At 31.3% G+C, this 15,419-nt stretch overlaps 1 protein-coding gene across 3 annotated transcripts; it reads left to right on the top strand.

Annotated features, from left to right (window-relative positions):
- Window positions 1-191: 191 nt before the first annotated feature.
- LOC126718504 (carbonic anhydrase 2-like) lies at window positions 192-13,011 on the top strand. 3 transcript variants are annotated; one of them, XM_050420735.1, is made up of 10 exons: window positions 192-365; window positions 686-787; window positions 6,050-6,117; window positions 6,402-6,542; window positions 8,172-8,220; window positions 8,874-8,990; window positions 9,511-9,564; window positions 10,502-10,587; window positions 11,757-11,862; window positions 12,693-13,011. In XM_050420735.1, exons 2-10 carry the CDS (start codon window positions 731-733, stop codon window positions 12,855-12,857), a joined length of 843 nt encoding a protein of 280 aa, XP_050276692.1. In that variant the 5' UTR covers window positions 192-365; window positions 686-730; the 3' UTR covers window positions 12,858-13,011. The 3 variants fall into 3 exon arrangements, with proteins under 3 accessions (XP_050276692.1, XP_050276691.1, XP_050276693.1); XM_050420734.1 differs by having other exon boundaries at window positions 193-365; window positions 705-787; XM_050420736.1 differs by lacking the exons at window positions 192-365; window positions 686-787 and adding an exon at window positions 5,206-5,373.
- Window positions 13,012-15,419: the final 2,408 nt, after the last annotated feature.

Genomic DNA, 15,419 nt, shown 5'->3' on the forward strand with positions numbered 1-15,419 from the left:
GCCACACAAAGACATTTTTTAACTTGTTCACCACTACTGGGTTCAGATGATTACAGGAATGTCTTAGTCCAACATGGGATTCTCATCTTTAGAATGGTAGCGAGCCCCTGTTGGTTCACCTCTCGCTTTCATTTTATCCATAGAGTGTAGAGAGACCACTTCCAAGTCTTACATTTTGTCCGCAACAACAATGGCCACAACTTGAATTTTCTGCCTCACCTTTTATGTTTTCCCAGGTAGACCCATCCAAACACACAAAGACACAGTCACAGATTTTCAGTTTCAGTTGAACCATTCTTCAAATTGGACTTGGTCGAACGGAGGGTATTTTCATAGTCTGAAAAGCTATTCTAGTTCATACTCTGGTACTCTCTCTCTTTCTCAACAGGAAAAAGCTTGGACCTTTTTTGGCTTAAGCATTAAGGCAAAGGTTCAATTGTTCACACACACACACGCACAAACTGTGGTCAATTTAATTATGGAGTGCTTTAAAGGGCTTTTTGTCCAAAAGTCTATGAACATGAGCATGAACTGTTCTAGATTGTAAAAGTTGAAGTCGTGAAAAGTCAATTGGATTTTTTTGCTCAATTTTTAATCCCATAATTTATTGTCTCAAATGTAACCTTTTTTTGGGTTCAATTTAACAAAATGAAATTACAAACTTCAAGACTTATAATTTGTTTAGTTTTTCTGTTCTTAAATAGGTAGAGAGGGTTTCCCCAAAAGAACCATGGCTGGGACTCTTAAAAAGTGCATGATGCTATGTTGTACAAGCAAGGTCTCGGTGGTAAGTTCTATTGAGTATTAACTGTTACATTGAAACACATAGTCATTTTTTTTATGAGCATAGTATTCATCACATGTCAATTTCATTTAAATTGTAGAGAGTCTAGATACTCTATTTCATTATTAAAATTTTATTCCTTGAATTAGACTGTTTATAAAATGTCACATCATTTAAAATTTTTAAATAACATGAAACTTGGTACACTTTGAACAACTTGTACCATTTAGTTTGAACAGTTAGCACAATTCACTTCAAACGAAGAATATTTTAATAGTGCTATCCTTAGTCATTACACTTAAGATTCCAATTGTTCAAATAAACAATTAACATAACTCGTATGAACAAGCTTAATAATCGAGCGGTACCAACTAACCTCTCCCAAAGAAAAGGTCTAATATTCGATCCACCACAATTGGACCAAAATTTTGTTTATTAGACTTCCTTTATTGGGATGGGAGAAGATATGGGAAGAGGATATTTTTGGCTCTTTGCCCTTTTTTTTTTCCTCTTCCTCGTTTCCCTATGTTCCAAAATAGTATATTCAAGTCAGATAGTCAAATTAGTTTAATTAAATCAAATTCAACAGTCTTAGCACTCGGTTTCTTGGTCATCAGCAATAGCAAAATAAAATACAAATATAAAACCCGAGCCAACTTGTTTTATTAAATGTTTTATCTCAGACAGAAAATTAATTGCCTAACGTGATGATGAAACAAGAAAGTCCTCTGTTAGATTTTCAAAAATAAAAAACAAAAAAATAGCCCTCTCTAGAAAGCCTATGTAATATTTTTAATTGGTCTTCACAAGGTCCCAAAAATCTGTCGTTAAGTCTGCATTATTGAATACCTAGGTGATAAAGTTCTAGCCCGGTTGTATCCAACGCCGTGTTGAAAAGAAATCCCATTGATTTCTTTTATCTTTTAGGCAAGTATGTGGACGAGAAATCTCATTCATCCAATCAAGCAAATGATCAAATTCATTGTCTAAGTTGGGTTTTTGTTTGTGAGATTTGATGGCATGTTACCATAGAGTCATAGACTTTTGAACCTCAATTCCAATTTACACAGGAAAAAGAACGAATTTGTTTTTATGGACGAGAAATCTCAATCATTCAATCAAGCTAATGATCAAATTCATTGTCTAAGTTGGGTTTTTGTTTGTGAGATTTGATGGCATGTTACTTGACCCATAGAGTCATAGACTTTTGTGCCTCAATTCCAATTAACACAGGAAAGAACGAACTGGGGGAAACCCCATTAGTCATGAATTAAATCATATTTGGGGATATAAATGAGTGAAGGTGTTTAATGAGTCACGACGTGTTAGACCATTTGCCTGTGTAAAAGTCTAATACAACGAACTTCTTTAATGGATTTAGACTTTTGTTTTGTGGGGTTCTTCTTTGAGGGTGTTTAAATTTTTTGAAAACAAAAGTCAGTCGTAGGTTGTCTAGTAATTTGATTGAAATAATTGTAGGTAGAATTTGGGCATATGATAAAATCTAAAATTATTTGTTCTGGTGTGTCATGTCTGGTAGTAAAGAAATTCCAAATTTAATAAGGGGGAAAATAGCTAAAATTAGAGGGATTGAAATTCATTAGCACCATCTAAGGGATTGTAATAGAGCGAGGTATTAAAGTGTTTCTTGATGGTCATGGATGATAGGTCTATAAATTTCCTTCTCCGCTTTCTTTCTTCTTTCTTTTTATTTATTTATTTATTTTTATTTTTTAATATAATTTGATAGTTACAATAATAGAATATGAACCCTAAATGTTTCAATTGAAAACATTAAAAAATGCCCTCATCATTTTTCTAAACAATAAGATTTGTAATTATTAAGATTTTAAATAATGAACTTATAAAAAATCTTGCCATTTGAGATTTTCTCTTCAAATTTCAATTTCTTTCATCCAAATATATGGTAAGGTTGCATTTGCTTTTTGTTATTCATGTGAATATGATTTAATTTTTTAGAATTTTTAAGAAGCAAATTGAAAGCTTCTTCTAAAATAGCTGTAATTTGATTTCTCAATAATGTTGTGGCTTTTAAGAAGCCAAAAACCCTAAATCCCCCCCCCCCTTTTTTTTTTGGTAGAGAAGACTCTGAAATGGCCCTTAATCACATGGAATGTCCAATTGTCTCTTGGAATTGGGCTAGAGACAAAATAGAATCAAAACAAAATATCCCCTTATTATGTTCATGTTATATTCATAATATTTTCACAAAAAATTTTAAGTTTTAAGTTGTTATTTATTGTTATTGGTGTACAAAAAAATAATTTTTTTTTGAGAAATTACAAAAAAGTAATTTCAGTAGTGATTTTAAATTAAAAACTTATAATAACCTGTTACTTAAAATTTATTATAAAAGTATTGTGAAAATATTATGAACAAAGCACTCCCCTTCACATAGAAATATTTAGGATTCATTTCCAAATTTCCAATTTTATTTAAAAAGAAGAAGATGAGGAGGAGGAGGAGGTTCATTTGATGCCAACAATTCATCAAAATAGAAAACTCTTGCTACAATCATGCTTAATTATACTAATCCTTCTTATCACGCGCTCGCCCACTCCGCTTTCTAATCATAAATTCATGGCCGTCAATTTTCTGTTCTCCAATTTTTATATTTTAGTTTATTTATTTATTTTTATAAGTGCCTTATTGCTGTCCTTCATCAAGCTCATCTACAGGACACGTGGCACCCATAATTTGTCGTCTTTAGTTGACTTATTATTCTCACGGGCTCTCTACAAATAGTACTGTAAATTTTAAGGCGTCGATCTTTCTTTTTCTTTCCTCTTTGTCCCTTTTTTCTTTTTCTTTTTTTTGAGAAAGCTTTCCTCTTTGTCCCTTTTTTTTTTTTCGGAGAAAGCTTTCCTCTTTGTCCTTTATTGAACTTATCTGTTAGACCCAAAAAGATTCTGTCCACCCTATCATAAAATAAAATTAAAAATAATTTTAGCACCCACAGACCAAAAGCCAATCATAACCATCAATTTCATAGCTCTCCGATCCATTAACGGATAAGATCTCTTGTAATCTCATTGTTTCAAACTACACTTGCCTACACGGAATCATTTGATACGTACACAATTTTTTGGAGAGGAAAAATAGAAATATTTAAAGAAAATGAAATAGAATTTTGGTTGATTATTTAGAAACACTTGATATGTAATAAGAACAAAAGACAACAAAGGGATAAAATTTGGATTTGATTGAGGAAATCCCCCGACCTCTGAAAACCAATTAAGATTCAATTTAATTAAACTTATCTGATATATTTTATTGAGAATAACTTTAGCTATTTAAATATAACAAAGTAATGTAAAGGCCTAAAACAATGGAGCGCGTCTCATAAACTTATGGCCACAATAGCCGTGCTTTTAAAACTAGGACACCACTAAGGCACTAACACTAACAATACAATCCAAATACAACTAAAATACTAACAACTTCCTACTCACACTAATCTTTATCTTAACTAATATCTATAATCTATAAATATGGTAATTCCCAACAAACATGAAACAACAAATTAATATACGTAACATCATTACTCTCTAAAAATGGATAAGTTTTACTAATTAACATTACTGTTAATGTGGTTTTTGGTTAACTTAACTTATAAAGTTTCTGATGGTTGAATAAAAAATTTATGGTTCAATCCCTGCCTACACCAAAAACCGATTGGTATCTTAGTCTGATGATAAAAAACTATTATTAGGAATGAACCTCATAGGTTGAAACTAGTTCTCAATTAAAAAAAAAAAAAAAGCATTAAGTTACATATACAAATAATGTCAGTCATTGGGTGGGTTTAGAGATTTGTTAATGAGAAGTACTATATTCACAATATTTTCATAACAAATCATAAATGATTATTTATTATTACTTATAATTTGAATCTATCATTAAAATTACTTTTTTGCCTCATCAATAACAACCTGTAACAATCTGCTACTTAATATTTGTTGTAAAAATATTATGAAAATGTTTTGGACATAACTTTCTCATTTGTTAATAGACAATTTTAGAAAAAAAAAAATTATTATCAATTTTTTGAGAATAAAAAAAAAAACTACTAAAAAATTTATTACTTTTTTCTTTTAGGAATTTTTTTAAACCAAATCACAATCAAATATAAACATAAACAAAATGCAATCCAACTTTCATATTTCATATTTTTTTTTTCTAGTATCAAAATTTTTCTTTTTAAAAATTTTTTTTGGATAAGTTTGTTTTGAAGAGATGAACTAGTAAAAGTGTGTCTATCTTGTAAGCATTTTAAATAGGATTGGAGATATCTTTTTAACAGATTGTCTAATCCTAAAAAGAAATCCTTTTATAAATATACAGATAAATTACCTTTTTTGATCCTTGTTTGGGATTTAATCACGGGGATTTTACTAGTTCTAGCAATGAAGGGTACCATGATTGGTAAATTTTTATAAATAGAAACAGAGAGAGAGAGAGCCAGCCTTCCTATAAAGTGAAGGTGTGTGATAGAGTGGCTTACGTTGTTGTTAAAATTCTCTTTCTCTGAATAAAACACAGCACCTGGGAAAGAATCACAGAGAAAGGTCCGTACAGATGCTCTTTCTTTCTCTCTGCAACTTAGCTACTGATCACACTTTCTTAGTACTGCTGTTTTTACGTACATCTAGATTCGGATCATATATAGTACTATTGTTTCCTCAGAGAATTTGATTTCTTTCTATGTAATTCACGCTCACAATTCTGTCTTCTTCTTCTTCTTTATTTATTTTTTATTTTTTAAATTTTCTGCAATTCTTTTTGTTTTTGAATTTGAGCGAGTTAAAAGGCTTGCTTTAGATCTGTTTGGCTCGTTTCTAATTCTCTCTCAACGTTTCTTATTGGTAATTTAGATGAATTCTATGCCAATCCAAACAAGGGAAGGTGAAAAGATATGCGATCTTCCTCTGATCATTTTAGCTGATGAATTCTAATAAATATGAGACTTTAGTTTCACAAATAATATGTCTAATTTTTACCTGATTTCTGTTCACAGAATCGTATATTCTGTAAGGAAAATAATAAAAAAAAAATCCATTTTGATCCCAAGCTTGTGTAAATTCTTTGATTTGTTTTTGTTTTTTAAATAACAAGCCAAACGGTTGAATTTCTCATATAAAAATAAATACAATTTGTTATATTCTTTACGAATTATGATATTGTTCAATCATTGAACTGGTTTTTTGAGCTGTTTTCTATGTTAAATTGTTTGGGAATGATCAGAAACAAGAAGACATGGCAACTACTGAGTCATACGAGGAGGCCATAGCAGGGCTCACGAGGCTTCTCAGGTTCAGTTTCTGTCTTGTCTTCTGTTCTCGTAAATAGACAATAACTTACTGTCCTTTAATGTCATTTCAAATCTCTTTCATAACTCCCCTCATTATCATTATTAATTTCAGACAACATTTTGCTTACGCGGTTTAGGTAGTTGTCACCACGTGGGACCCGATAAAGAAACGACGTTATTAGATTTTAGATCAGCTTATGTCACGTCGGGTCCCACGTTGTAACTGACTCACTCACTGTTCTGAAAAAAATCTGACGGTGGCTAAACTAATTTTATATGTTACAGTGACAAAGCTGATCTCGGGACTGTCGCCGCCGCCAAGATCAAGCAGATAACAGCGGAGTTGGAGAAGTCCGATTCGAACCAGTTTGACCCGGTTGATAGGATCAAAACCGGGTTCATCCACTTTAAGAAAGAGAAATTTGAGTATGTTTTTCTCTCAAATAACTCAAAAGTCCATTTCCTCATTTTCTGGAAATGGAATATGCCGTGTACATGTTACATGGGAATTTGGGATCTTTCCATTTGCGTTACCATTAAAATTAGTAATTTTTTTTTCCTATAAATGTATATTACATATGTATTGAAATGGATTTTAATTTTCATTTTTGGAAAAAAATTTCTCGAGAATTGAAAAAATAATGATAATTTTTTCAATTTTCAATAAAATGTTTTCAAAAATATAAAGTTTAATATGTACACATTAACCAGACCCTATTGAAATTGTCGATTATTAAAATTTTATCTTAAAAATTAGACGGTTTAGTACTCTAGTACAATAGACTTTCAAAAATTGTATGTCATCATGCTGATAGATCTTTGGTGGTACAGTGTAGTGATGAATTGGATCCTAACTTTCCCTTGAATATTAACAATAAAGAATATTAAAAGATACCTGTAACAAACATAAACTTACCATTTGACATTTCATTTACTAGGGTTGTTTGCTTGTTCAAAATTATTGCTTACATCTAATTGTCAAAGAAATTTAGGTTTCATGTTAAGATTCACATTTCGAGTCCACCCTTAGTGACAATTGGCATACAAAAATAGTTTTAGTTTGTTTTTTTTATTATATATATATATATATATGTATATATATATATATATATATATTTTTTTTTTTTTGGTAAACAAAATAAGAGTTAGTTAGGTTATGCCAGCCCCCGGGCGAGGCGTTAAGATTAAAGCCCATGGGCCAACCCATGTGGATGCCTACCAACGGATTCTTACTGATAGTGGGACTTGAACCTAGATGGGTTAGACTTGTTTTTTATTTTATAAAACATTAGAAATTTGGTCCAATTTGTTTGGGTTTTTCTTTTTTCTTTTTTTAGATTAAATTATTAAATGCCATTAAATATATCTTGTGATTTGCCTTATAGTTTTTGAAAGAAAAAATTATCTTGTGAGTAATTTCTAAAGCCACTTTCTCACAATAATTGAAATCAACGTAATTATGAGTCTCTCACATTGATGGACCCCAAGTAACATTAGAGAATGGTATTATCAAGCAGAAGATACCACCTCATAGAAGTGTCAAACAAAGGCGTTATTAGATGAACATTAACTAGTGGATTCGGATTTGGTTTTAGGACCTTTTCACTTTAAAAACTTCCAGTTGTTTGGTAACACAAAACGCATTCAGTGTTCGGGTACAGAGATTTTCATAAATAATGGTGGGTAATGCAATTTCAAATCCATTAATGATTGTATCTATGCACCAATATGCATATAAAAATAGAGTAGGTCTGCGGTCCACTTTTTTTATTATTGTTTGTGATTTGGACATTTATGTCTCGTTGAAAAAAAAAAAATTTGAAATAGCAATAAAAGGGGCATGGTCTAAATAATTTGGACATTTCATGGATTGTTGGAGCTCAAAAAAGCTCCAAAGATTTTAACAAACAGTTGTGTTATCAGTAGCAGAAAATCTAGGTACTTACTTTTGTTTTGGGGACAAAATTATTTAATTAAGCATATTAGTATCAGAGGTGCAGTGGATTGTCTGTATTTACTTTTCTATACACTGATTGGTTTCATGCCTTTTTTCAGGAAGAATCCTGAGTTGTACGGTGAACTTGCCACAGGCCAAAAGCCCAAGGTTCGTAATCCCATTTCCGATGTAAAAGATTTTATTTATTTTTTTAACTATTTAAGAAACTGCATTTTTATCAAAAAAATAAAAATAAAAAATAAAACAGAAAGTTAATTGTATTTTGACTTGTTATTACTTATGTTACGAGTCTGATTAATGTGTATTCTTAAGACATTTATTAAACATTCATTTTAAGAAAACTTTTATGAGAACTAAAATAAAATTGTAAAAAAAGTTTAGCTACTTTTTCATTTTTTTCATAATTTCTTTTAAAATAATTTATTAATATATACTATAGGAGCATAAGTTAATATAAAACCCGTTACTTTATGCTTATTAGACATAAATCAGTGTTTCGGATAAAAAGGGCACCCTTTTTAGTGGACATAATTGTTACCCTGAGAGTAAAATGGAACTATAATGATTGCCTTTTTTTTTTTTATAATTGCTGGTAGTGCTTGAAAAAGTTGTAATCTTTCGTAGTCCTTTTGGGATTTTGTTTGTTCCACACCTGCATTTGCCCATTCGAAAGAGTCGTAATCAATAACCAGAGCAAGGGGTCAAAAGACTCAAAACCATAGTACATTTTATTCTTCCTAATTAATTTAGCTTGTGAATGAGTCCAATTTAACATTTTGTATATCTTTGTATCTATGCAGTTTATGGTATTTGCATGCTCAGACTCTCGGGTTTGCCCCTCACATATCCTGAATTTCCAACCTGGGGAGGCCTTTATGATACGAAATATCGCCAACATGGTCCCACCATTTGACAAGGTTTGCTTTTACAAACCGTCACTAAAATTACAATTTTTTTGTTCACATTTCATCCAGAAATAGAATGTCTTGGAATTCAAGAGTTGAAAGTCTACTAGTTTTAGCAGTCACCTTTGGTGGGCTTGTGATTTTCTTGGTTTGTGTTTTCATAAGAACCTTGATCTAAATCTCTCAATTGACACTTCCTGACACTTTCAATAGACAAGCTCGAGATTCAAATCTTCCCCATTAAAACTTATAACTATCAAATTATCGAATAGAAAGAAAATAATTAAAAAGACCTTGATCCAGTGGGCGCAGCTAGCCAATGCTTCATCATTGCATGAAATGTAAAATGCAATTATCTATATCATTACACATCTACAATATTCCATTAACAAACCCTTAATCAATTTTTCAAAAGCTTTATTTTTTATGTTCATTATTTATTTGTTTACTCTCTTTTTTTGTTGTTGTTGTTGTTGTTGTCGCACATTTGAATTATACTATTTGGTTGGTTGACTGGCCTTTGCTTACGCAGACAAAATATTCAGGAGTGGGGGCTGCTATCGAATATGCAGTACATCATCTGAAGGTGAATATAATAGACACTCTTTTTTAATGTCCCAACTTTATTCTCACACGTCAATGAGTTGTTTAGCGGTACTGGTTTGGCTCTTTTGGTAGAGGAGACTGTAGTGGTGTCAAAATGTGTTATCAACCATTCATTGAGGGCTCCCCACCCACTCCCTCCCGCGTAGTCCCCAAAGTTGACGCCACCTAATTCACGTGCCCACCAGACACCCCAAAGAGACGCTTTGCTTTTTAAATTTCAATGTCTACCCATTCCAAATCAAAGCCATTATTAGTTATTAGTCAAAGAGATGGGTTTGCTTTCCCAGTTTCCACCATTTTTATTAGTCCAATTCACATTTATGAGTTTGCACAATTTTTATTAGACCCATTCACATTTATGGATACGCCTTTAATGGCTTGTTTGGATTGAGGAGAGAGGGAGGAAAAAATGAGAATAGTAGAATTGATTGAAAATTAAACTTATTTTTTACCGGCTCTACACTACTTTTCCTCTCTCCCGCTCAATCCAAACAAACCATAAGTATAGTGTGCTCAGTATACATCTAACATTTGTTATGTATTTTCATGCTATTGAGTCCAGTGTACAAGAGTACTGAACCCAAGCCTTACCCTATGTTAAAAATATATCAAGTCCAATCATATTTGTACCATAATTAATGACTTAATATATAATTAGTTTAGAGTTTTACCTCCTATAAATTCCCAAATTAGATTCATTGTAACACAAAAAAAAAAATTCTACTTCACTCATAGAAATACAAATACCCAAGCCTTACCCTATGTTATGCTTCCATTTCGGCTATCTGTCTCCTACATTTTATTTAGCACCATACATTTAAAATATATGGCAGAAAATAAATGCTTATAGGTTACTTCATGCCTTAATGTTCCCCCCGTAATTCATGGGAAACTTAACTAGAAAGAATGTGTCTCAGGTGGAACATATTGTGGTCATTGGACACAGCTGTTGTGGTGGTATAAAGGGGCTCATGTCTATCCCAGATGATGGGGCCACTGCTAGGTAAGTCTTCTATCGTGATGACATCAAATATTCTTTGCCTACTTTTGTAAGCACTAATATTTGCAAATAGATGCTGGAATGTTTAACATATTCAGAAAGCACTTTTTTTTTTCCTTTTCTTTTTTGAGAAACCTATTCAGAAAGCACTTGGTTAAGTTTTCTTTTCCAAAACTTCAAAATTAAAGTTTTGCACTCATGTTAACTTTAAAATAATATATGAAGCGTGTAAACTATCAACCAAATCGCTTTCATCTCTTTTTTTTTTTTTGATGAACAAATCGCTTTCATCTCTAAAACTGATAATAAGGAATAGGATATATTTTATCCTTAATTTTCCAGTAGTGCCATATTCTTGGAGGCATCCAAAAAGTCTAATAAAGCAAGAAGGACAACCGTCTTACTTTAATTACCTTTGGGCTTTGGCATATTCCAATATACGAATCTAGTTTCTTTGATCCATTATGTCTTCCCAAGTCAATTTAAAAATTCAAAGGAATCAGGTTCCATAAATGGGTCTTAATCTTTATTTTATCAAGGAGAACATGACAATATTTTTGGTTAATTATTCTAGATAGGCTTATCTCTTTAGCAAGTATATGTTGGTTATGCTTAAGATGGACCATATCTACTATGTACTGGTGCAGTTGAACCCCCTTGTTAATGTTATATATTGCTTAATTTCTTCTCTCCAATTAAATTTATATTGCTTTTTTCTCACAAATTAATTAGAGTCAGTTGATACTGACTAAGATGAACTTGTAAGTAAAGTTCGAAACAAGATCCTCCCCATTTCTCACTTTAAAATTGAAGAGAGTCTGTTTCTGATTATGATTTTATTTCATGAATTTAACAATATATTTTGAGTGTAAAGTCATTTAAAAATACTATAAAGAACATAACATTTGCAAACAACACTTTTAGATTTGTAATGTTTAATCTTAACTATTATATAGATCAATTTTAACTAGAGAAATAGGTGCTAATTTCCTATTTTAGACATGCATGAAACTGATCCAATTTAAAAGGAGATAATCATCTTCTGTTGAGTTCTTAGAATTCCCTCTATGTGCATTGCTACCTAGAACTAGAAGTTTAAAAAAAAACAGGTGGGGAGCAGAAGATTGTGTGCCGTACTTAACGGTCTTCTTTTCTGTGTATTGAACTTTCAGTGATTTCATAGAGCATTGGGTCCAAATCTGCTCACCTGCAAAGGCCAAGGTTAAGGCAGAATACAGTGGGTTAAGTTTCTCGGAGCAGTGCACCAACTGCGAGAAGGTAAATTATACAATATCGTGCACACAAATTCAAGATGGTTTTATACATGTACTTTCCTTTGTATACTTAATTCTTAGGTGAAGTAAAATTCAAATATAGTACATCACAGCCATTAACAAGATCCAATTATCCTTGAAAAGTGAAATAGAGAGTACAAGAAGGTTCATTGGAGATGACACTTCTTTTTTAATGCTCTAATCTCAAGTCCAAACGCTATAATGCTAATTAAGCAACTTGATGGTTTGGTACTTCTTAGACATGTAGCACATAGCACTAGGATCAAATTCATCAGCATCAAACCAGAAATGCATGTGTAATGAAGAACTAAATAACTGTGATCCACCAGTTAGTACCGTTTATACTAATTAAACACTCTAAAATCTGCTCCTTACACAGCTGCACATAGTTATATATAAATGGCATTGCTCCTATTCCTATTTCTTCAATGTATAGTTGTTAAAAATATGTGGTTAAATGATTAAATTTACCATATTCCAATAATTTAAAATTTTGGGACAATTTGTAATTTAATATATGGTTTGGAACAATTCTAAGTTCGATCTCTGTTTCGTTCATTCTACCTCATATTTAAAATTCCACGTGTTGGGTCTCATTTATTAAAAAAGAATTTGGGTCCACACGTAATGAGGAGTGTTAGAAACATGCGGTTAAATGATTAAATTTATCATATTCCAATAGCTCAACCTTTTGGGATAATAAGTAATTTAACAGTCATAGATTGTGAATTATATTGTAAGAGTAGAAGTCCAAAAAGGCTTCGTTTATTTGATCTTGACATTGTATGGCATATGTGTGTGATCCTAATGCAGGAGGCTGTGAATGTTTCACTGGGAAACCTATTGACATATCCATTTGTGAGAGATGGTTTGGTGAAGAAAACACTAGCTTTGAAGGGTGCCCACTATGATTTTGTTAAGGGAACATTTGATCTCTGGGATCTGGACTTCAAAATTTCACCCTCTATATCTGTGTGAGCATTTGGTACTTTCAATTGTCATGAAGCCTAACTAGCTCATATCTACAGTGCATGTTGTATATTATATTATAAACAACATTTTGTAAAATAATAAAGTATTCTATGTGGCTGGTGTCTCTTGTTTGAATAATATAGTTATCTCTTATTTATAATCCCATAAATCTAACTTTTTTTAATACTCATCTTCCTTTTCAACTAGTTTTCGGACAATGCATATAGCGATTTTCAAATTTGTACCAAACGAAACCGTCTTACAAAAGATTATCATTTTTCATATCACTTTACTGTATATCCTCAGATTTCAAACTTCAGCAATGTTTGGCCCAACTTGGTACTGAGTTGGGGTGTTCATGGATTAAATTGGGCTTTGTTGGAGGGTAATTTTAAGTAAATCCAAGCTTCTAAAGTTGAGAAACCAACCCAACTTATAACAATTTCAAAAACTAATCCAACTCAACACTTAAGAATCAGGTTTGGGCCTTTTGCTAGGTCCCAAATTAGAAAGTTAGATTTTACCAGTTAAGTTAAGCAGAATCTACAATCAATAACTAATTTCAATATATACAATTAGACCTAATATTGAAAGTTCAACAAAACTAAATTAAACTAACAAATTTAAACTAGGTCTCAAAATATGCAAAATACATATATAAATATATTGTTTTAGCTAATTATAATAATGTGAGTTGTGTCAGGTTACTCGGGTTTAAAAATTTGCCAATCCCATCCAACCCTGCTCTTCAAACAAAAATTGAGACCCAGCATCAACGAAAAACCAAAAGAGTTGGATTGGGTTGAGTTCATTAGTTTAGTGGATTTAATGTACTGCCCTAATAATAAACGACATAGATTGCAGCCTATCCCAATTTGAGCTTTCTAATTCTTATCACAAAGAGGTTTTGCAGTTATTGTAAATGAATCAAGTTGTTTATGAACAATTTGAACTCGTTTCAGGAAAAAAAAAAAAAAGGCTTGTTTATGTATTTTTATTTAACAAATGAGCTAAACTAAAATCTAAGTTGACTATTAAAATAAGTCGAGCTCAAACATAATAATTAATAACATGATTTTTAACTAATTCATAAGTACGAGGCTCAATTAATATATATATAATATTGTTTGTTATGTATGAAGTTTATTTGTATTGAAAGAAAAATAAAGACAATGTGATTAAGTTAATTTTTATTTTTTATTATTTTTTAATGTGAAAAAAATATGGATCATATAATCTGAATATGATATTATTGAATCGAACTCATACCTAATTTCGACCCATTATGTCATGTCTTATTAGAATTTAGAACCAAGAATTTCGTTGTACAAACTTTCAATAGCATCTTCTATATATATATATATAAACAAAAACAAAAACAAACTTGGTGAACGTCATCGTGCACATGAAATGAGACAACGCCTGGATAAGGGTCCATCTTTCTCTCCAAGTCAATGGCTCATCATACACTGACCAAATGACCCCAGTTGCAACCTGATTGAGGTTCTTTTATATCTTCTTCTAGCTAGAGTAACCCCATAAAGCAATTGTGTTTCCAGTAAAATTTTCTAGGATAATAATTACTTGGGAACACCTGTAACCCAGAGAATGTCTAGAAATAAAAAAAATAAAAAAATTAACAGCCTGTTGACGTGACAAATTGTTAATAATAATTTAAAAAATAATATCAGTGATAGTTCTAGATGTGAACCAATACAAACTTGCCAACTCAATTGGTGTCATCTTTTTTTTTTTTTTTTTTTTTTTTTTTTTTTTTTTGTATATAAGATTACTACTATAACTCATGGTCATAATGATAGCCATTAACAAAGTTTGTTTTGTGAAAAGCCATTGGTTTTTATTTATATATATTTTTTAATTCAATAGTTATAAATTATAGTATTAAGGATGAGAAATGCAAATCTTAATTTTTCTCGTAAAAGTGAGTAGATAATATTATTAAATTATAAAACTCTTGACAAGCTACAGTTAAAAAATAAATACAAATGCTAATTGTTTGGATTAAATTATCATCACTGTTATCATTTTTATTTTCTTGTATGTCTTGGGTTTGTTAAAAAAAAAATCATACCAAAATATATATATATTGGTATGATTTTTTTTTTTTTTTTTTGGATGCTTAACTAAGCATGTAACCCACTAACTCAGATGAACTGAATCTATCCCAACCCAACTTGATGGTTAGGGCTGGTTTTTCATGTGTTGGGTCATATAATCATTTTTTTTTTTTTGAAGTTTGTGTTGGATTGGGTTTAGGCAATGCGATTAAGTTAATTTTTATTTTATATAAATTTTTAATGTGAAAAAAGGGGGTCATATTAGCTCGATCTAACCGTTAAAAGACCGAGTTTAGGATTATTGCTTTGATAACCATTCAGGACGATCTGTTTCTGATTTGAATCTGATATGATTGAATCGAACTCAAACCTAATCGATCCGACTTTGAGAATTTAGAACCAAGAATTTGGTTGTACAAACTTCAATAGCACATGGTGAACGTCATCGTGCACATGAAGTGAGACAACCCTGGACAGGGGTCCATCTTTC

The sequence above is a fragment of the Quercus robur genome, chromosome 3 (assembly GCF_932294415.1).
Source record: "Quercus robur chromosome 3, dhQueRobu3.1, whole genome shotgun sequence".
Taxonomy (NCBI): domain Eukaryota; kingdom Viridiplantae; phylum Streptophyta; class Magnoliopsida; order Fagales; family Fagaceae; genus Quercus; species Quercus robur.